At 43.4% G+C, this 21421-nt stretch overlaps 1 protein-coding gene across 3 annotated transcripts in view; it reads right to left on the reverse strand.

The window, feature by feature from the left end:
- Positions 1-21421, reverse strand: part of stx8 (syntaxin 8) — a 177413-nt gene that overhangs the window by 140807 nt on the left and 15185 nt on the right. For all 3 annotated transcript variants that reach the window (XM_072483332.1, XM_072483331.1, XM_072483333.1), the window contains exons 3-4: positions 10730-10824; positions 8302-8412 (exon numbers count right to left, since the gene is read on the reverse strand). In XM_072483332.1, coding sequence (XP_072339433.1) covers positions 8302-8412; positions 10730-10824 — 206 coding nt within the window. The remainder of the gene's footprint in view (positions 1-8301; positions 8413-10729; positions 10825-21421) is intronic.

Raw genomic sequence — 21421 nt, forward strand, 5'->3', positions numbered from 1 at the left:
ACTCTGCATTCTCCACTTACTTCATTCTACTTATGGCAGCCAGGCATACGGATGTCTAGGCCAGGGCTTCTCAACTGAGGATTCATGAGATGGTTTCAACGCATCCTCTGAAACATATCACCTTGTATGCAGGGCAAAGATTATCACCAATTTAAGAAAAAAGCTTAAACCAGATGATCATTCCAAGTGCAAGCCTCATTCCATGGAACTATAGAATTCCTACAGTGCAGAAGGAGGTCATTCAGCCCATCGAGTCTGCATCGACCCTCTGAAAGAGCACCCTACCCAGGCCCACTCCCCCACCCTACCCCTGTAACCTGCTACGGGGCAATTTAGCATTGCAATCCACTTAAACGGCACATCTTTAGACTGTGGGAAGAAATCGGAACACTCGGAGGAAATCCACGCAGACATAGGGAGAAAGTGCAAACTCCACACAATCGCCCAAGCTTGGAATTGAAGACGGGTGAGGCAGCAGTACGAACCATTGCGCCAACGTGCCATCCCCAACTGAAATAATCTCCATATGAGTGGCCAGTTTTTGCCCATTGAGAAGTCCTGAGGAAATTAATTGGCCGCAGCACTTGTAATTCAGAATGATGGAGGTGGATGTTGTTTGTCGATCTGCCGTATGTAAGTGGGTTAGCTAGAACACCCATCAGAGTGGCAGAGATAGGTATCTGCTAAGGCACTCTTGAGGAAATCAGACTGGTCAGATCACCAGATTCACACTGAGAAAAAGCAGTGTTTAATCAGGGGTCTCAGATAGCAAAAGGGAAGATTCTAAAAACAATGGAGGAAAACCACTGAGAAACATATTTCTGTTATTCAATTTGTACGTGTGCTGTAAGACAATTCGGCACAGGCCATTCTTGTGGATCTTTATAACATGAGATTGAAACTGTGTCAATTAGTGTTTACTTAGGAGCGTTTTTCTTCTGTTGATTAATAGCTTGCTAAAATAGGAATGAAGCTGCATCAACTCATTTGAATTTCACATTAGTGTTGGCTGACTTTGAGCACAAAATAAAAAGATGTGATCTACTCCATGAATCACAATGCTTATTTACATACATGCTCATAAAGAAGTTAATGTAGGACAACAAGGATAAGTAGCAAACAGTTGTTATCTTTCTTTCAAAAAGCTAGGCATTATTGGATCATATCCAAAACAGCCAGTTTACTATTCCAAATCTATAATCATAATGACTGAGCAAAACATAGGACGGCCCACTGAAATCTCTATTTGTACGCAGAGGATTTCAGAAAAATAACTTTATAACCACTTTGCACACATTTAGCACTCCACCTCAGAGTTTGTAGAATTTTGCAGTCAAGCATGAAGTCCATGACCACACAACATCCATAACACATTCACAATTTCCAGAGACAGGAGAACTGGAGGGTACATTAAACGTCAGTATAGCTCAATAGGAGTCTGTGGCAATAGGTTGTGGGTTCAGCACTACTCACGACTTAAGCAAATAATATACACTGACACTTTTTACAGCTCTGAGGGAGAGCTGCATTGTCTGAGGCACCTTCTTTCAGAGTAGTTAAACGAAGGTTACAACTGTTTTTACAAGTGATCATTAAAGATCCCATGTACTATTTGAAGATGGCAGCAACAACTCTCCTGTCTAACATTTCTCTCTTTCAACACAAAGATAAAAAGATATTTCTGGACCTAGTTGCTGGAAAATTGCCTGTTGCATTTGCATAATTACATGGAATTAATAACACAGAATGAAGTCATTCAATCTGACACATCTACGTCAGTCTATATGCTCCATATGAGCATCCTCCCACCTCAATTCATTTCAACCTATCAACATATTGTCATGATCAAAATTTGTGTTTTTTCTTACTCTCCGTGATATATGTGTTTTGTATGTTTTGTATTGCGTGTGTATTGTCTTATCATCAGAGTTGCCTGGATGAGTGCAGCTCCAACAACACTCAAGAAGCTCAACACCATCCAGGACAAAGCAGCCCGCTTGATTGCTCTTCCTTCCACAAACCTTCAAACCCTCCACCGCCGATGAACCGTGACAGCCATATGTACCATCTACAAGATGCACTGCAGTAACTCACCAAAGTTCCTTAGATGGCAACTTCCAAACCCACGACCACTACCATCTAGAAGGACAAGAGCAGTAGATGCCTGGGAACCCCACCACCTGTACATTTCCGTCCATGTTACTCACCAACCTGTCTTGGAAATATATCACCATTCCTTCACTGTTGCTGGGACAACATCCTGGAACTCCCTCCCTTACAGCACAGTGGGTGTACCTGCACCTCAAGGACAGCAGCGGTTCAAGAAGGCAACTCACCATCACCTTCTGAAGGGCAACTAGGGATGGGCAATAAATGCTGGCCTAACCAGCGAAGCCCACATCCCCTAAATAAATGTTTTTGAAATTGCTATCCCAATTTAAATAATTCCAGCAGCAAGCTTATTTTGTGAGTTTTAAAAATAAAGAATGGTACTTATCACCTTTACCCTGGAGGTTTAAAAAATGCAACGTTGCACTCACTCAACTCATCCACACTATCACTTTGATACATGTCATGATATTCAAACACACACATCATGATAGACACACCAACAGACAAATCAGAACACACAACACCACAACCAATGACAGAAAGATATAAAAGCACAGACACGACCCCGGTGGTCAGTATTAGCTGCAGAGGAGAACCAGGACACATCTGTTGCCAAACACACTTAGGGAGACAGCACGTTCAGAGTATCCAGAACGAACTGTATTATAAGAGTTATAATAAAATAGAGTTGTACCACATACAACTGTGTTGGCTCATCTGTGCACCAGAGCACCCAACACCACATGGTACAGGAGTGGATCGATACCTGCCGGCATACCTCCGTGTACACAGACAACCAGCAGTGCCCAGACATGATGTACGAGCTCCCGGTTCCGCATTGCTCCAGTGCCACGGCGACCTCCGCGAAAACTGGCGGCGATTCCGGCAAATGTTCGAATTGTTCCTGGTGGCAGCTGAACTCAAAGACCTGGATGATAGGGAAAAAATTGAATTTCTCCTCACCATCGCCGGTGCAAGGGCAAGAGAAATATTCAGAAGGTTCAGGTTCTTCAGGAGGCAGCAAAGGTACGATTACCAGGCAGTCCTGGGCAAATTCTCCAAGTACTGTGAAGAAAACGCAATCCAATCGGCAAATAAAGGTAAGAAAAGCTGCAGTACTCACCTCGTGGCTGGGATCCCGGAGCCCGAATTCCCAGAGGCCGAAATCCCGGGCCTGAGAGAAGGCTGGGTCGAGGTCGGCGGCCATCTTGCTAAAGGTATCACGCTAGCACAGTTGCGCGAGAAGTGCGCAGAACCGGAAGTTTCGTTTGCGCATGCGCGAGATGCTGCGCATGCGCAGTCAAGAAAACGGCCATCGGTAAAGGAACAGCGATCTGAGCATGCGCAGTCGCTTCCTACGTGCTACATACCGAGCGTCAGGATGTCAGAGGCCCCAGACTGCACCAATTTAAAAGGGAAATGTCCCAAATCCAATTTAAAAGGGAAACGTCCCAAATCAAAAAAACAAAAATCTGTTAAAGCTGTAAAACAACCTTCCCTCACCTGGAATGACAGCACAGTGCCGCAAATTGACCCAGGAGATGAATTTGACCTCCGAAGAACCCTCCGACAAGCAGTTACCTACGCACAAGCCGATGATTCCGACCTTGAATACTTCGATGACGATCTTTACAGTGTTTCCGGACCTCGCGAGCCCAATGATAGCTCCGTGGTCCTATATGACTATGACTCGGACGAACCTTTCGTGTTGCACATTGGCGGCCCCCACATTGAATCCGACGCAGATGCGGATTCATTTTTCGGATTTGAGGATCTTCAATCCAGCAGATATGACGTTCCAACTTATCAGTACCGGATGATGCTGCAGCCTGACATTAACAGACAGGGAGCGGTGCAAGCACACGGAGAGTGCCCTGCTGCCACACAGAGCGTGGTCCACGTCCCGTTCAACGTTCCCGACTCTATGAAAGAAGACATGCAAGACTCCAGAGTGCAGTCCTCGCATGAACCAGAAGTGACTCCAGTGTCACAAGCTTCCACAGCAAGCTCGTGGACAGACTCCACAATTGCAGAAATGCAAGACTCCAGAGTGCAGTCCTTGCACGAACAAGAAGTGACTCCAGTGTCACAAGCCTCCACAGAGAGCTCGTGGACAGCCTCCACGATAGAAGCAACGCAAGACTCCAGAGCGCAGTCCTTGCACGAACAAGAAGTGACTCCAGTGTCACAAGCCTCCACAGAGAGCTCGTGGACAGCCTCCACGATAGAAGCAACGCAAGACTCCAGAGCGCAGTCCTTGCACGAACAAGAAGTGACTCCAGAGTCACAAGCCTCCACAGAGAGCTCGTGGACGGACTCCACGATGGAAGGAACGCAAGACTCCAGAGCGCAGTCCTTGCAGGAACAAGACCATGAGGGTCTAGCAACCTCTCCTGACCAACCAGCGGCAGACGATGCAAGTCTGCCATGCTCACGTGAACAGCAAGAAGGCTATAACAGCCTACCATGCTCCACTACACAGCAGCATGAACATGACGGTCTCTCATGCTACAATGAAGGGCACAGCGCTGAAGACTGTTCAAGCCCAACTGAAGACAAGCCAAAGGAATCGCCTCGTCCAAGCCCGAAGAAAAAAGGTTTATGCGCTGACCTTCAGGATCATTATAGCCGAACAGAGATTAATAATGCTGCACGGCCACAGAAGGATGCTGAGGATTTGCTAACGAAATTAATTGAATGTTTAACTTGCAAGGAGCAGACTGAGAATTGCCAGTGTTTTAGTACGGATCGAAAAAATGGACAAGACATTGATCCTCAGGTAATGGAAATAACACAACCTGAATCATATCTACAGCAGGGACAAATGTCTCCCTTCAACACAACACCGCAAAATCCCAACTTCGGAGACCAGCAGTTAGTCAGTAATGACTCTTCAAACCTTGAGGGGAACATTAATTGCATTGAACCTATACACGGTCCACTGATTATTGAGCAGAACATTGGAGCAAGAATCCTGAGGACACCGACATCGAGTAGCCAGATAACGAATTTAAAACCCACAGCAGTGTCAAGTGAACCAAGTGTGCTTTCCACTAATGGTGAAGATGCAGATAAGGTCGACCCGATTATCCATTGTACCACACTAACCCCAGTGATTAAGCAGTTATGTATGGGGAGTATAAGGTGGGCAATTGAGAACAGTAAAAGAGAGACTGTGACCATGCCAGTCCCAGCAAAATCAGACCCAGAGACCATGAAGGCATGTACATTAGACAAAGATACACGAGGCACCTGAGACGAAAAGTGAAACGGAATGTTCTTTGGAAAATAGTACAATGTCGATAGAAACATTGGATCCTATATTCGAGACCATACCTATGGGAGAATTTGGGGGTAATAAACAAGGTTCTGCAATGTCTGGGGGAAGATTTAAAATTCCAAAGAAGAAAAGCCCAAATGAAGGACAACGGCAAGACAATGACAGTCCACCGACATGGTGTGCACCACCAGATGAAAACTCTGACAATTTACCCAACCCTAGTGAACAGCAAGCTGCTAATGAGGATCTATCCACGGGATGTGAGACGAGTGACGACAGCATCCCACTTCCCATGCAAAAGGCGCAAGGTGACAGACCTCGCCTAGTGCGTACCGAGGCACTCGACGATCACGGTGGGACCACTGACGACTGCGGTGGCAGCGCACCGCTTCCACCCTCGATGGCTCGACCCTCTCCACTGGTTGGTGCATTCCTGCATGTTCCAACTCCAGAAGTGCAGCTTCAGGGAATCTCGGCTGCCTCCAGTGAACCTGTTGGGACTCCGGACGGGGGGCATCGACGGAAGGCAGACCGGACTCCAGATGGGGAGCAGCCAAGCGCCGACTCTGATTCGCGCACGCCAGACCTTGCTCCGGACGGGCGGTGTCGCGGCCTCGGTGATGGCACGCTCAGGGTGACGGCGGATGCCACGGCGACAGGGAATGGATCGCGTGGCAGTCCCACTGGGTCGGCAGTGGCAACCAGCACCGGCGGTCCAAGATGGACACACCAATTCGCGCCATCGCCAGACGTTGATGCGAGCAACAATTCTCTCTCCAAGGCGACATGCTTCGACGTTTCTCTGCGGAGTCGCCCTTCCGGCACAGCAGGTGGCCGGAACCAGCGTACACGGTCTCGGCCAACTTCCACATCTGGCACAGTCATCGCCTTGCATGATATTAGTGATGGTGCTACTTCGATGGCAACGACCCATCGGCTACAAGATGCCGTCCACCACAAACATAAAAAGAAAAAGACTCCACCTTGTTCCTGGCATGCAGGGCGGATGGATTGGTGCGTAGGCGCAATCAGCGAGCTTTGCGCCGCCTTCCACGCTCGCAACTGAACCGTACGCACACGCCGGATCCTCCACTGGTTCCCAAGGATGACTTTGTGGAGATGCCACGGATCATGCATCTTCCATCGCCACCAGAACCAAATCTCCACAGCTGAACCGGCTTGAGGACCAGCCCATTCTTGAGGCGGTCACCCATTAGACTGGACTTATAACGCTGTTCATACGTTCAAAAAGTCAAACACTTCTGTATTATAACCTGTTGTTGTTTATTGTTCCAGATATCGTCTGACCATACCAATGTTCAAGTTTTTTTTTCTCTCGCATCCAAGTTTTGTTATGGTACAACCTTGTTAGTGTGACGCACCCGACATCGCCCCATGTAAATAGTTACGTCATATACACACGCTGTACATAACACACACACACACTCTTCGATGCACTCACGACACAATTATATTTATAACCACGTAGGCACATATCTTTGTAAAAAGGGGGGATGTCATGATATTCAAACACACACATCATGATAGACACACCAACAGACAAATCAGAACACACAACACCACAACCAATGACAGAAAGATATAAAAGCACAGACACGACCCCGGTGGTCAGTATTAGCTGCAGAGGAGAACCAGGACACATCTGTTGCCAAACACACTTAGGGAGACAGCACGTTCAGAGTATCCAGAACGAACTGTATTATAAGAGTTATAATAAAATAGAGTTGTACCACATACAACTGTGTTGGCTCATCTGTGCACCAGAGCACCCAACACCACAACACAGATGATGAAAAAACAATATGATTACAAGATAAACTCAGTATCTTTTTTGTGGCAGACCAGTCACCTCTTAGACTAGATGATGTTTTTAGTTGAAGAGAACGACTAGTAAGCAAAGGATTCTCAGTAAGCAGCCAGGCCTCTTGTAGTTTAATTTCTAGCAAAGTTGTTTCTCAGATGAACTTGAAGTCAGGACAGGCTGGGAGCCTCTTTCTCACACTTTCAAGGTATTGCTGATAATTAACATGGCTGCTGAGTTAACTGCAGCTGGTTTAATGTTTTTTTGGTAGTGATTCTGTCTCTGCAGAGATCATTCTTGCCGTTTTAAAAACAGGCAACCAACATGGTTGACTCATGTGACCCATTACAAGTCCAAAGCTCTTTGCCAAATAAGGTGGATGGTCACGTCAATAAATGTTCTGTTTTTGTTATTTGACACTTTGAAATTTATCCGGTCTGGGTTCGGATGAGGAACCATCAGAATATAATGGGAGGTCAATGGGGACCCTTCACATTATCTAATACACATTGAGTTGCAGTGTGTCTTTTGTTCATGGTGAACCACAAAGATGAGTCGGCTGGAGTGCTCTAGTCCTTCTGTTAATGTTCCATCCTTAAACAAAGGGATGTGCAAATTTCCTGGGTGGTTGTAAATGTCCATATTTAATCAGGTATTTGATTGAGTTTCAGGACCTGGAGCTGATACTACTACCAAAGGCCAAATGATTTGCAGCAACCATTTTAACATTCTGTTTTGTTCAAATTTTTGACTGAAACTCCATAATATACTGCAAAATGACAACATCCTTCTATTCCTTGCTCTCATATTGAGCTATATATTCTCCTTAAATCCATCTACGCTATTCACCTTAATGACTCCATGTGGAAGCAAGTTCCACACCCTAACCACTCTCTGAGCAGCAAGCAACAATAACTTCAAATGTAATTCATAGGCTGTGAAGTGATTTGGGATGTTCTGAGCACAGGAGTGGCATTACATAAATTCTAAATCTTCTTTTGATTTCATTCTGAACCAAAGCACTGGTCCCTCTACTTGAACTGAAAATAAATGTTCAAATTAAAAGAAAATTCAATGCAAATCATACCTCATCAGATCAGGCTCTGTGCCATCTTTCTTGAAGGATGCTTGAAGTTGCCGCTCTCTCGTTAACAAATCGTCCACTAAATTTTGACGTCGGTCTGCTTCAAACTGTGTGCTGAACATGAATTATTAAAGAATTTACTTTACTTCAAAGCCTACATCTCTCTTTATAAAGACAAGGATCCCATTTTGAAAACAGCCATCTCACTTGTCCTGCTCCTGCAAATATGTGTGTACATATATCCCACAGGTCTTTCCGTTCCGATACTCTCTTAAGTTTAAATGTTGTACTGTTACATGCCCTTCAATTAATGGTCAGGATTCTTGCGGCAAGTTCTGAATGTGAACAATGCATTATTAGCAGAGTTTCCCTTTGAGCATGTTAATTTTGTACTCATGTCCTCTAATTACGCTTTAAATAACATGGTCATTTTTAATTTGAAAGATGTGTATACATCCCACTACTTTGTTTTAATAAAAATGAAAGCTAAAACTCAAGCCAATGCACACATCAACAGCACGATCTCAGTTTACCATGTCTCCTGTGCTTCTCAAGCGCATTTTTCCTAGCAGTTATTTTTATACCAACCCACAAACTTAGTTTTGTATTTTAGCCTTATTTGTAAGTTTCCTTAAAGGGTTTAGATTTCAATACGCATGATATATATAAAATTCACTAACTTTCCCAGAACTTTCTGCCAGCATAAAAGCAAAGACTGCTGGAAAGCAATAGCTTAAATTCCTGCACTCTTAAAAAAAAAGACAGAGACAGTGCACTGCTTTTACGTTTCACTACATTTTTCACAGCATTTTAAGCAACTGTTTTGGTAAAATATCTACACACGTTATTCAGTCACGATCTTTTGATACTCCTTCAATAAGTGACAGGGGTCATTACATATTTTATGCATGAAATATATATATTTCAGTTTAACTAATCTTTAACATCGCGCAAGTGGGTGATGGAGGGGGAGGGGGCTGCATGGAAGAGGCTGGAGACGGCGTCCTGTGTGGGTACGTGTCTGGGGGGCGCTGGCAACGGCGCCGCTGCCGCTCCCTCCGAGGAGGTATACCACGAGCCCGGTGGTGGTGGTGGCCCTCAAAATTTGGGGGCAGTGGAGGCGGCATAGGGGGGAAGGTAGGGCCTCGGCGTGGACCCCATTACGGGGGAACCACCGGTTCGCCCCAGGAAGAACAGGTGGAAGGTTTTCGGGGTGGCACAGGGCAGGGATACGAAAGTTGGGGGACCTGTTTGTGGACGGGAAGTTTGTGAGCTTGGGTGAGCTGGAGTAGAAGTACGGGCTCCCCCCGGGGAACACTTTCAGGTACTTACAGGTAAAGGCGTTTGCCAGACGGCAGGTGGTGGAATTCCCACGGCTACTGCCACACACAGTACAGGACAGGGTGCTCTCGGGGGGGGGGGGTGGGTGGGAGTGGGGAAGATCTCGGAAACTTACCAGGTGATGCAGGAGGAGGAGGAGGCCTCGGTGGTGGAGTTGAAAGTTAAGTGGGAGGAGGAGTTGGGAGAGGAGATCGAAGAGGGGACGTGGGCAGATGCCCTAGGGAGGGTGAACTCTTCCTCTTCATGCGCAAGACTCAGCCTCATACAGTTTAAGGTGCTGCACAGGGCACACATGACCGGGACAAGTATGAGCAGGTTCTTTGGGGGTGAGGACAGGTGTGTTAGGTGCTCAGGGAGCCCAGCAAATCACACCCATATGTTCTGGGCATGCCCAGCGCTGGAGGAATTTTGGAAGGGCGTAGCAAGGACGGTGTCGAGGGTGGTAGGATCCAGGGTCAAACCGGGCTGGGGGCTCGCAATATTTGGAGTGGCAGAGGAGCCGGGAGTGCAGGAGGCGAAAGAGGCCAGAATTCTGGCCTTTGCGTCCCTGGTAGCCCGGCGAAGGATTCTCCTTCATGGAAAGATACGAGGTCCCCAAGCGTGGAATCCTGGATCAGCAATATGGCAGGGTTCATTAAATTGGAGAGGGTGAAATTCGCCTTGAGAGGGTCGGTACAAGGGTTCTTTAGGCGGTGGCAACCGTTCTTAGACTTTCTTGCAGAACGATAGACATTGGTCAATGGCAGCAGCAGCTCGGGGGGGGGGGGTTTACTTTATTTTTGTTTATGTTATTTACACTGGAAGGGTCTGAGGGGGTGTATGCACCTGTTGTCTTAAGTCGGGGTGTTAATGTTAATTTATTATTTAGGTACAGGGGGGTGGGGGAGAGGGGTTTGGGGGGTTGCTTTTTTAGATTGTGTTTTGTACTTAACCCTGTTGGGTTCTTTTTTCTTTCTCATTTTGTTACTGATATTTTATGAAAACCTTTAATAACATTTTTTAAATTTTTAAAAAAAAAAACTAATCTTTAACATCATGTAACAAGCTGGACAATCACAGCCAAGAAAAAGAATAGGTTTTGAAAGGATACATTTGCCGTGTTGATAAACTTCTCAGCAAAGAATCCTTCAGCTGACTAATCTGTTCTTCAAGCCTCTGCAGAGATGTCCGAATTGTCATATTCAGCTGAAATGGGGGAGAATAGGACAAAGTAAAATATTAACTTCAACTCTAGGGGCGAAATTCTCCTACCCGCCCCGCCACATTTCTGCGCCGACCGGCCGGCGGGAGTCTCCGTAACACCGGCCGGTCAATGGGGTTTCCCATTGTGGGGCACCCCCACGCCGTCGGGAAACCCCCGAGCGCCGGCAGAACGGAGACTCCCGCCGGCGGAGAATGACGCCCCATATTTTAAAACCATTCATCAATACTTCAACAAACACAATCATGTAAAAACAACAGAATATCTGAAAGAAACCTTCAAACAAACCTCGAGTCTTTTGAGCGAAAACATTCCATCTCTAAGTATTTTTTGCCATTTGGCACCGACCAAGTAGGAGACCCAAAATAAACAAACAAAAAATTTGAATAATCGTTTCAAAATTTAAAGAACCTACACAGCTAGTCAACCTTTCAACTCTTTCAGATTGTTTTTTTGGCAATCAGTAATAAATGATCTCAACATTAATAACCCATCCCCCTTTGACTCACAATAGAAGTGCAAATAGGCAGAATAACATTCATGTGCATATACTCCTATCTTTCCCACAGCGAAAACAAAGTAATCAAGCAAAACACCTAATAAATCAAGTGCCTTCAATCTAAAATCAGAATTTGAGCAAATAAATCAATTTAAGCGGCGCATATAAAATAACTTAAGACACATCATCAAGATGCAATATTCCAGATGAAAATACAAAACTTTTCACTTTATGATGCAACAATTCATCTCCAAAAAATTCAATACATTCAAATCAATAAACTATATTATATATATAATATACATCCTTCTTTTTTGATGCATGCTTTTGAGACAAATCACATTTTTTGTGGTTCTTCAATTTGGAAGTTAAATTAAATTTCACTAAAATAACTAAAAGTTAGCAATTTGGAGAACTAAAGCTCACTTCAGAAATTTTTTTTAAAAGGAAAGTATTGTACATGATCGTCAAAAGTTTAAATGTCCTCTTAACAGGAACAACAGCATATATTATGTAGCCTGTCTCAGGAGTAGTAGAGAATAACTTTTGTGATCATCTAAATAATGTATACAAAATTACTTGAGTTTAGGATGAAGAATGCCTTCAGACTTAGAAGCAAGTTAAAATTAAAATGGAAGGTAACTCCATCAGTCAATATTAACAAAGGAAAACAATTACTTGTGCACTTCCTTTGGTTTTCAATTTTTCTTCTCCATAAATTATCCTTTACAGTTATTAAATGGATAGCTACTTTTCCCCTTGAATGGTATCACACCACCACTTGATATGAAGTTATACTGACCCCTGGTGTATTTCCTGAATTCAGAATAAAGTCTTTTGATCTTTGTTATCTGTTTCCCAGTTTACAATTTTTCTCCTATTGCTGTAACATTAATTAAATACTATTTTTTCAAGATCATTTAAAAAAGACTTTTGCCTAAAGCTTTTATCCATTTAACAGGTGTCCTGCTATATGTTTAAAGCGCATGACAGAAAATTCAAAATTCTGCACACATGTAAACATCTACTTTCATACCACAAATTTCTGTCCCAAACAGTGGAACATAATAAAATAAGGCCAAATGTTGCTGTAGCAGGACATTTAATGGCTTTGTTGGGAAAAAAATGTTCTGAGTTAAGTGGCATAAAGTGGCAACAGCACATCGAGGGATCTCGGAACTGAGTAAACATGGCACCAACACAGATCTCCTTGAGGAATGAGATTTAAGGATTGGGAAACGAGCAGCGAAAGGGCTGATAAGAAGAGTGAATTAAAGTAATTTAGCAAATTTCAATCAAATCAGGTACAGAAAGGGAAACAAATGGAAATGTTGCCACAGTAGAGGACCATAGGCTGCCTCAGCCGGTACGGGAATTGAACCAGCACTGTTGGTGCCACTCCACTTCACGAACCAGACATCCAGCCAACTGAGCTAACCAGCAAGAAACACTGACATGGAATACAGTTAATTACAACTTTAAGGGACGCAAGGAACCTTTCTAAAATATTTTCCAGCCTCATTTAAAAAGAGAGTGAGCACACTGGCATCTCATAGCCAGTCATCCACTAGCCACCATGTAACAGCTAGTATTCGGACTTGGTGTCTTGCAAAAACTCCCACAGTACACAAAACTGTTTTTTTTATTTTCTACCTTCCAAGGAGGAACAGTGAATACATTCATAACGACGATGAATCCACAGTGTGTAATTACTTCTGTTCACTTATTCATTGCCTGTTTAATAAATTATTTGGTAATTTACGTCCTACGCCACCGATTCAGTGGAAGTTTTCTTTTGTTTGTTTCCTAAATAAATAAGTCAAAATTCAGGAAGGTGATGAACTTTTTCTGTTGGTTCCAACTACAAATAACCTAATATTGCAGATAGAAATACAGTTTGGGTCCTGGGAGCAAGGGCTCGTTTAAATCCAAGGAAAAAAATAGGATAAAAACACCAAACTGTAGTAATTGGAACGATTTAGACATCCATAATTCACTTGCCCAAAGAAGTTTAAATAAAAAGGTTTTCAGTGCAAGACCGCTGAGCAGATAATCACCATTTTCATATTGTATCCTAAACTGATGCGGCACGATGGCACTGCTGCCTCACAGCGTCAGGGATCCGAGTTCAATTCCAATCTCGGGTGATTGTTTGTGTAGAGTTTGCACTTGCTCCCTGTGTCTGCGTGCGTTTCCTCCAAGTGCTCCGATTTCCTCCCACAGTCCAAAAAGGTGCAGGTTAGGTGGATTGACCATGCTAAATTGCACCTTAGTGTCCAAAAAAAGTTAGGTGGGGTTACTGGGATAGGGCCGGGGCATGGGCATAGGTGCTCTTTCCAAGGGTCGGTGCAGACTCGTTGGGCTGAATGGCCTCCTTCTGCACTGTAGAGATTCTATGATTGAGATTCTATGAAACTAAATCACAACTTGAATTGCTAAATTAAATAGTTATTAGGGTCATAGGAGCAGGAGTAAGCCATTCAGCCCCTCGAGCCTGCTCCTGCTACTTAAGGGAGGCATGGTGGCACAGTGGTTAGCCCTGCTGCCTCACAGCACCAAGGTTCAATTCTGGCCTTGGATGACTGTCTGTGTGGAATTTGTACATTCTTCCCGTTGTCTGCGTGGGGTTCCTCCAGTGCTCCACTTTCCTTCCATAATCCAAAGATGTGCAGGTTAGGTGGATTGGCCAAGCTAAAATTACCCCTTAGTGTCCAAAGATGCGCAGGTTGGGTGGGGTTGCGGGGATAGGGCGGGCCAATATTGCTCCGGACCACCCGCTTTCCCTTCATGCAACTAAAAAAAACTTATTGATTTTGACGTCCCTTGCAAGTTTCCTTTCATAATCCCTTTTAGTAGCTCTTACAAGCTCCTTTGTGAACCTTTGCTGATCTTTGTATCTTTCCCGTTCGGTAGGATCTGTGCTGTTTCTTTGCATATTTGGAAGCCCTTTCAGCTAGTTTTATGCTGTCCCTTATCTCTTTTGTTGTCCTCTCATCCTTATTTATGGCCAAAACACAAAGACAGATTTGTTCAGTTGATATCTGTCTGAAAACATAACTTATGAAATCTTGGAAGATTTAAATTAGTACAAGTGGGTATGTTATGGGGTGTTGAAACACAACCAGATTTAATATCAAACTGCGTGACTGGAATGCTGCAGGTTCAGAACATGCCATCAAGTTAACTGCAAAAATAAGTGACTGGATATGATTGTTCAAAAATGTGTATGAGGACATCTAGTGTTCATGACTAGGGAAGGCAAGCATGATAAGATTAAGAGAAAAATAGATTTTCACGACTGGCGTGGGCATCTCTAAACCAGACTGTTGGTCTCCCAGGTGAGGGTTTTCAGTACCGTGGGCACTGTAAATCACAGGGTAGGAGAAGAAATCTTTAGACAGGCAATTTCAGTTACATGCAATGCAAATTAGTCAACCAAAATGTTCCCGATTTGTACTTGAGACTTCAGTACAACTTCAAATTCATACTTAAGACTTGAGCAAGGTGACTGGCCCATTTGTATCAAAAACAGAACTACAGCATAAATACCACAAGCACAGTAGAATTAAAGAATCATGGAATGGGTACAGCACAAAATAGTCATTTTGGCCCTTCAAGCTGATGCCAGTAAAGTCAAATATTTTTTTAATATAAATTTCAGGGTACCCAATTCATTTTTTCCAATTAAGGAGCAATTAAGGAGCAATTTAGCATTGCCAATCCACCTAGCCTGCTCATCTTTAGGTTGTGGGGGCGAAAACCACGCAAACACGGGGAGAATGTGCAATCTCCACACGGACAGAGACCCAGAGCCGGGTTCGAACCTGGGACCTCGGCGCCGTGAGGAAGCTGTGCTAGCCACTGCGCAACTGTGCTGCCCTCAGTAAAGTCAAATATATGAATTATATTTTCACAGAGGATTTTAACCAAGCAAACCCAAAAGTTAAAACCAATTGCCGTTAATCCATCCACCTGGCATAGTGGTCCCGGATACAAATTTATCTCAATGTATCTTTTTGAATGGGTGATCAATATCATATTCTATTTCACTGAAGTATGTGGATTCTGCTTTTACAAATTCTCTAAAATTATAAGCCCAGCCATCAGTCACACTCCAGGGCGACTGCAATAAGGTGACAATAGAAAAAATGATTTGAATCTAAAACTACCACGTGGTAAACTTTATCCTAGTTTTTAAACAGTAAAAATCCAACAGCACAAAATATTTCAGAACTGTGTTTATCCTAGCTGGTACAAGTAAAATTAACAGTTAGCCATTAGATTCAAAAATCAATTTGTATTGTTTGGGACTGCGGAGCACAGAGCGACCAGGGAACAGAGCGTTTGGTGAAGAAAGTGCTAAGCTGGGAATTTGCTGCAAGTGGAATCTCTCTGGTAATTATTTCTCAAGCTGTAATTTGGTGTAATATTTAGAGTTTGAATTGGGATCAGTGTCCTGGCAAATCATTGAACAGGGATAGGGCTTTAAACTAAAAGGGGCAGGGAAGGAGTCAGGTGAAGAGAGATTTAGAGATCTGAAAAATCAAGGCATTAAAAGAGTGGTGATTTGAATAAAGACAAGTTGAGTGGGGCAGGAAGGGACAGAATTCAATGGTAATAGTGTATCACAAATTAGCTCTATGCAAAGAACAATAGTGAAAAATAAAATTCAAGGCTCTTTATCTTAATGTGCAGAACATTTGTAATAAGATAGATGAACCAACAGAACAAATAAAGACAGTAACGGAGATCCAGTCACCATTAGAAATATGGAGAAAAGGTGTGGAGATAGGTGTGTTTATTGATTATAGAAACAGGTCTCTTTTTCTCTCTGCCTGATTAAACCATATTCTATAGAACCCTGCTGGACTTACTAACACTGGACAGCATAGGCATGTCATCTCTGCCAAGGGCATGATTCTTGCACAGGTTCCGAAACAAGACATTCCTAAACTTGGTGAGGTTGAATCTCATGGTCCAAATGTAAACTAACCAACTGAATAACTGTTAAACAGGATGTCCTAACAAGCAATAAGCCATGAAATGACTTAATGGGCTCTGGTCAGAAATAAGAGGGATTCCCTCAAATATCTGTTGCTTGCTAAGGGACCCCTGAATAAGAGATTGGCATTAAGCCCCTATAAACAGGATCAAGAGGAAAAAAATGACTCTGTACAGGAAAGAGCTTTTCAAAGTGGAAGTATGCTGGCTTTAGCCAAACACATTTGCTAACTTAAGACAACTGGAGGGGTAGAAGAGACTGCCACCTCCAGCTATGGAGATTAGCTTCACCTGTCTGTTTGTCCGAACTGGAACCAGTGGACCATTCTGAATCACTGTTAGCCAATGAGATAAGCATTCTTCTCCTGCCCCCAACTGTTCGTCTGTTCTGGGGCCAGTAAGCCATTCTCACCTGTTACGGGTCTTATGTCTGTTCTGCCTATTTAGTTTGTTCATCACATCTAAGCCATTGGCTCTTAATAAAATAAATTAAAACCTTGTATGGTTTTGGTCCCCCTTCTTGTGCAATCTGTGACTCCTGTACCAAATCTTACAACAAGGTTCTGAAATAAATATTCCAGCCAACACATCTTGAAAAGACAGGCACAATTGAAATGGATGAGGAGAAACCCTGATCGAAAAGGACATATAAGGACAGTAAACCAGAAAAGATTGTGGCTAAGATCAAGAAGTAGAATCAGTATGGATGGAAGTTAGGAAAAATGAGTGTCAAAAAATGCCAGTGGGAGTAGTTTTTAGGTGCTCTTACAGAGGACAAAATAATTAGCAAGTAATAATTGGAATTTGTAACAAAGGCAGTGTGATTATCGTGGAGGACTTGCATGTAGGCTGGACCAATCAAATTAGCAAAGGTGATTTGGAGGAATTGTAAAATACTTTTGTGACAGTTTCCACAAACAATACACTGTGGAACAAACCAAGGATAAAGTATTTTAGGTCTAGTATTGTGCATTGAGGCAGGTTTCATTTCGTAGTAAAAGATCCTGTGGGAAAAAAAGGGATCATAAATACAACTGAATTCCATATTAAGTTTGAGAACTCTACTCCAGTCCAAAACAAGAACTTAAAACTTTAATAAAGCTAATTGCGTCGGCATGAGGGGGCAGATGTTTACGGTTGATTGGGTAAACAGACTAAGAATTATGGCAAGAAATAAAACAGTGGGAAGCTTTTAAAGAGGCAATTCAAAATGTTCAACAAAATTTTATTCCATTGAAAAACAAAAGCTCAACCCATAAAGAGCCATCCATGACATACTGGAGAAATTAAGAAGAGTATTAGATTGAAAAAGAGGCTTATAATTTTGTGAAGTATTGTAGCAAGCCTGAATATTGGGAGAGATATAGAAACCAGCAAAGGGTGACCAATAAGTACATTTTTTTAGAAAAGCTACCAGGAAGAAAATACAGATTGCAAGTCATTTTGCAGCTACGTAAAAAAGGAGAGTAGCTGAAATAAATGTTGGTTCCTTAGAGGCATAGGCAGGAGAGATGATGATGGGGGATGAGGAAATTGCAGAAACATTGAACAAATATTTTGTACTTGTCTTCACAGTAGAAGACACCAATTACATGTCGGAAATATAGAGCAACGGAGGGGCTAATACGAGTGAGGAACTTAAATTAATTTTCAGCAGAGAAAAAGCATTGGAGAAACCCAAGGGATTAAAAGCTGACCAATCCACAGGATCTAAAGACCCAGATCTTAGGGTCTAAAAGTGGTATCAGTAGATAGTGGAAGCACTGGTTATGATTTTTGAAAACAAAGGTTTAAATAAAATACGCACCTTGATTGGGTTGGAATTTGTTTTATGGTGTAGTTCCTAAAAAGTGAAAGTAACACCAGCCTTGATCCAATCTGCTGTGCCACTACCCTAACCTGCTTCAGTTATCGGTCCCCTTCAAAATTCTTTTCTTCCCCCTTCAAAATTCTAATGACAATGTCAGATTATATTTTGAACATGAAGCACCATCGTCACTCATATGCATTTGACTTGACCAGATACCCACCATCCTCTAAATGATGGTGACAGAGCACTTCCATCTGGTAGAATTTTTTTTGATAAAATTGATCACCTGCATTGTTCTTCTTGAAGTTCATTTGATACAATTTTACTTAATGGGTTTGAATTGAAGCTGTGCCAGCAGAACTAACCTCCTATCCAGCAAATGGCTACTTTAGTAAGGCACTTTTCAACATAAAAACTAACTGTACGTGCATTAAGCCTTCAATTAGTTGTAGCCCTTTATTAAAGCTCCAGTTTCATTTTGGGCTTATGATCTATATGTAGAAAAAAAAACCATATAGACATAAAATATTTTAACTGTTTTGACAAGCAACATTGTGACCAGCTGCCCTGATCAATTTAGCCAGTGTGCACACCATGTTGCATGAAACCTGGAACAACTCAGTTGCTATAAATAGAAAAATCCTGTGTTATTAAGTTCTAAATTATTTTAATATTTGGCAGCCCTGCACCAAAGTCTAATACGAGATGGATGTGCCTGGAAAGCATCCGTTTGCATTTTCTACCAGATGGATTCAAAGGTCTCTTTTCAAACAAACTTAGAATATAATAAATACTTCCAGATATGGATTAAGCTGTCAATCCAGTGACACTAGTGGGGCTGAAAGTCTGTTTTCTATATTGTAGATGTATGACTGCATGAGAACTGAAGAACAATACAGTTTGTATGCATGTTTCGTGGTGAAAATATAATCCTTGTGCTCCTTGCCAAGGATTACATTTGTATAGGCAAGTAAAAATAGACTGCATTTTCCTAGTACAGGTCCCCAAATCACAACATTCAAACCTGCTGTAAAGATATGAATAAAAAATGTTATTGCTTGTCAAGACAATTATCCATTTGAACAAACGCAACCAGATGGTGGGGTCACGTGATGTGAGCGCGGGGCAGCTAATTTTTGCAAGCTCTAGCACTGCTCGTCTTCTAATCCTTTATTTTATCCTAATGCACATTCCATAATTATCTTTTGGGGGAATATAGGTCTTGCACTGTGTCCCTGGATAATCCTCGTCAGAGTTTGGTGACAAGGAACTGAGTTGAATCAGAAAGAATCCTCATTTGATTGAGGTGGTCGGAGGAGGCTTGGATGAGTCCAGCTTGTAATGGTGATTTTGCTGGTGACCGGGCCTACGCCTCGTCGGTGCTTTGCATCGAGATGATGGTTGCCATTGAAAATTATGTTTTGGATGTTGATCACGCCTCCATGGTGCAAGTCTTTGGTGCTCATTTTGATGAACTGCAAAGTATTCTGGGAGAATTATGAATGCACAGAAGGGAAACCTGGTATTTGCTAAAGCAATTTCCCTGGTAGAAATTCCTTCGGTTTGTAAAACTCCTGCTGCATGGTGTTGTCTTCCTGAACAACTCAGGAAGTGGGGGCAGGACAAGGAGTGTTCGTGAGCCTGTTCTCTTGCAAGATGTGGGAGGGGAGTTCCCAATTGAGTTTGAAAATTGGCTGCCATGCTCTAGCAATCTTGATTTGGAGGCTGGGCACATCTGGTTCAATGGAGCACACTGTATCCAGTCTTTGAAGCCAGAGGTTGGTTGAGGCCCCTAACCACTGACCTCACATTATCCTGTTCTCGATGCTGGTCGTGAGGGTTTGGAGGTAGCTGGTCACGTTGAGTCATCCATCCCCCAGCTGGGGGGATTCTTCCTTGGGGTTGGCGTTTTTTTTTTTATAAGAGCTGTTAGAGTAGGGGGAAATGAGTAGAGGCGCACACCGGGATGGGGTTGATTAATCCTTGTTCGAATTGTTGAAATGAGAGTCTGCATGCTGTGCCTCTACATTGTTGGAGCCCTTCTTCGGTTGGGCATAGGATTCATTTGGGGGGGGGGGGGGGGAGCTTGGGCGCCCACCTCCAAGAGGTATGGTGGTTTCCCCAGCATCCGCCTTGTTGTGGATGGATCTTCCATGGGGAGGCTGTGTCTTGCCTCTGTTGAGGCAGTGCTGTCTTATCCCCTAGTATTCTCTTTACAATGGCATACAGTGCTGGTCTGTGGCAAACATTCTTATTCCTGGGCTAGCTTAGGTATTCCTCCCTTAGGGGGCTTATTTTTCTTTTGTCCAGTGAGCAGCATACGGTTATCAGCTCTGGTCGGTTCAATGGGTTGTGGGGCGGGATTTCCTTAGATTTTTCTAGCATTAGTAGGGTTGGCGCATTGCCCTGGGTGTGGTCAGTGAGGTACAGGGCCACTGAGTGGTAGGTCTTGGTGTGTGCTGGATGTCCTGGTGTACTGACTCCTGTGTGTCAAGAGTTTGCTGGACTAGGCCAGGCCCGGTGCTGTGGTTGATATCCTGTGCCCCCTTATGTTTGAGACATCCCTTCTCCAAGGCACTTATTATGGATGTCCTGAGAGGCTCCGTTATTCTTTTGAGGTGTTTGAATAAGCTTGGTTGACGGACTCCTTTGTGCACAAGGCCTGGGGTTGAGCCAAGTCCTGTACCATGGTTGATATCCTGTTGCCATCCTCCACCCCACTACGGTTGGGACATTCCCTTGCCTGAACGAGTTGTTTTTTCTCTTTTTGATCAATAGGTGGTGGAATTGCACCAGAGTAATACAGACCCGTGGCCATGTCCTGGTCCTCTTCTGTCCTATGAACTTATCCTGTAGTTCTCCCTCATTTAAAAAAAAAAAATGTTTCAATTAGGTTGTTGGGAGGTGCTGACGTCACTGACCAAAATCCAAATTTATAGCTGCTCATCCTCTCTGCGCAAATATAGAATCATAGAATCTCTACAGTGCAGAAGGAGGCCATTTGGCGCATTGAGTCTGCACGGACCCTTGGAAAGAACATCATGCTGAGGCCCACCCCACCAACACCATCCCTGTTAGCCCACCCAACCTTTTGGACACCAAGGCGCAATATAGCCTGGCCAATCCAACTAACCTGCACATCTTTGGACATCTGTGAAATGATTGTTCTATTCTGTGCTGGAGGTTGGAATTTTAAAAAGCGTTGAAATGAAATGAAATGAATGAAAATCGCTTGTCACGAGTAGGCTTCAATGAAGTTACTGTGAAAAGC

Source organism: Scyliorhinus torazame, chromosome 18 (genome assembly GCF_047496885.1).
Source record: "Scyliorhinus torazame isolate Kashiwa2021f chromosome 18, sScyTor2.1, whole genome shotgun sequence".
Classification (NCBI taxonomy): Eukaryota; Metazoa; Chordata; class Chondrichthyes; order Carcharhiniformes; family Scyliorhinidae; genus Scyliorhinus; species Scyliorhinus torazame.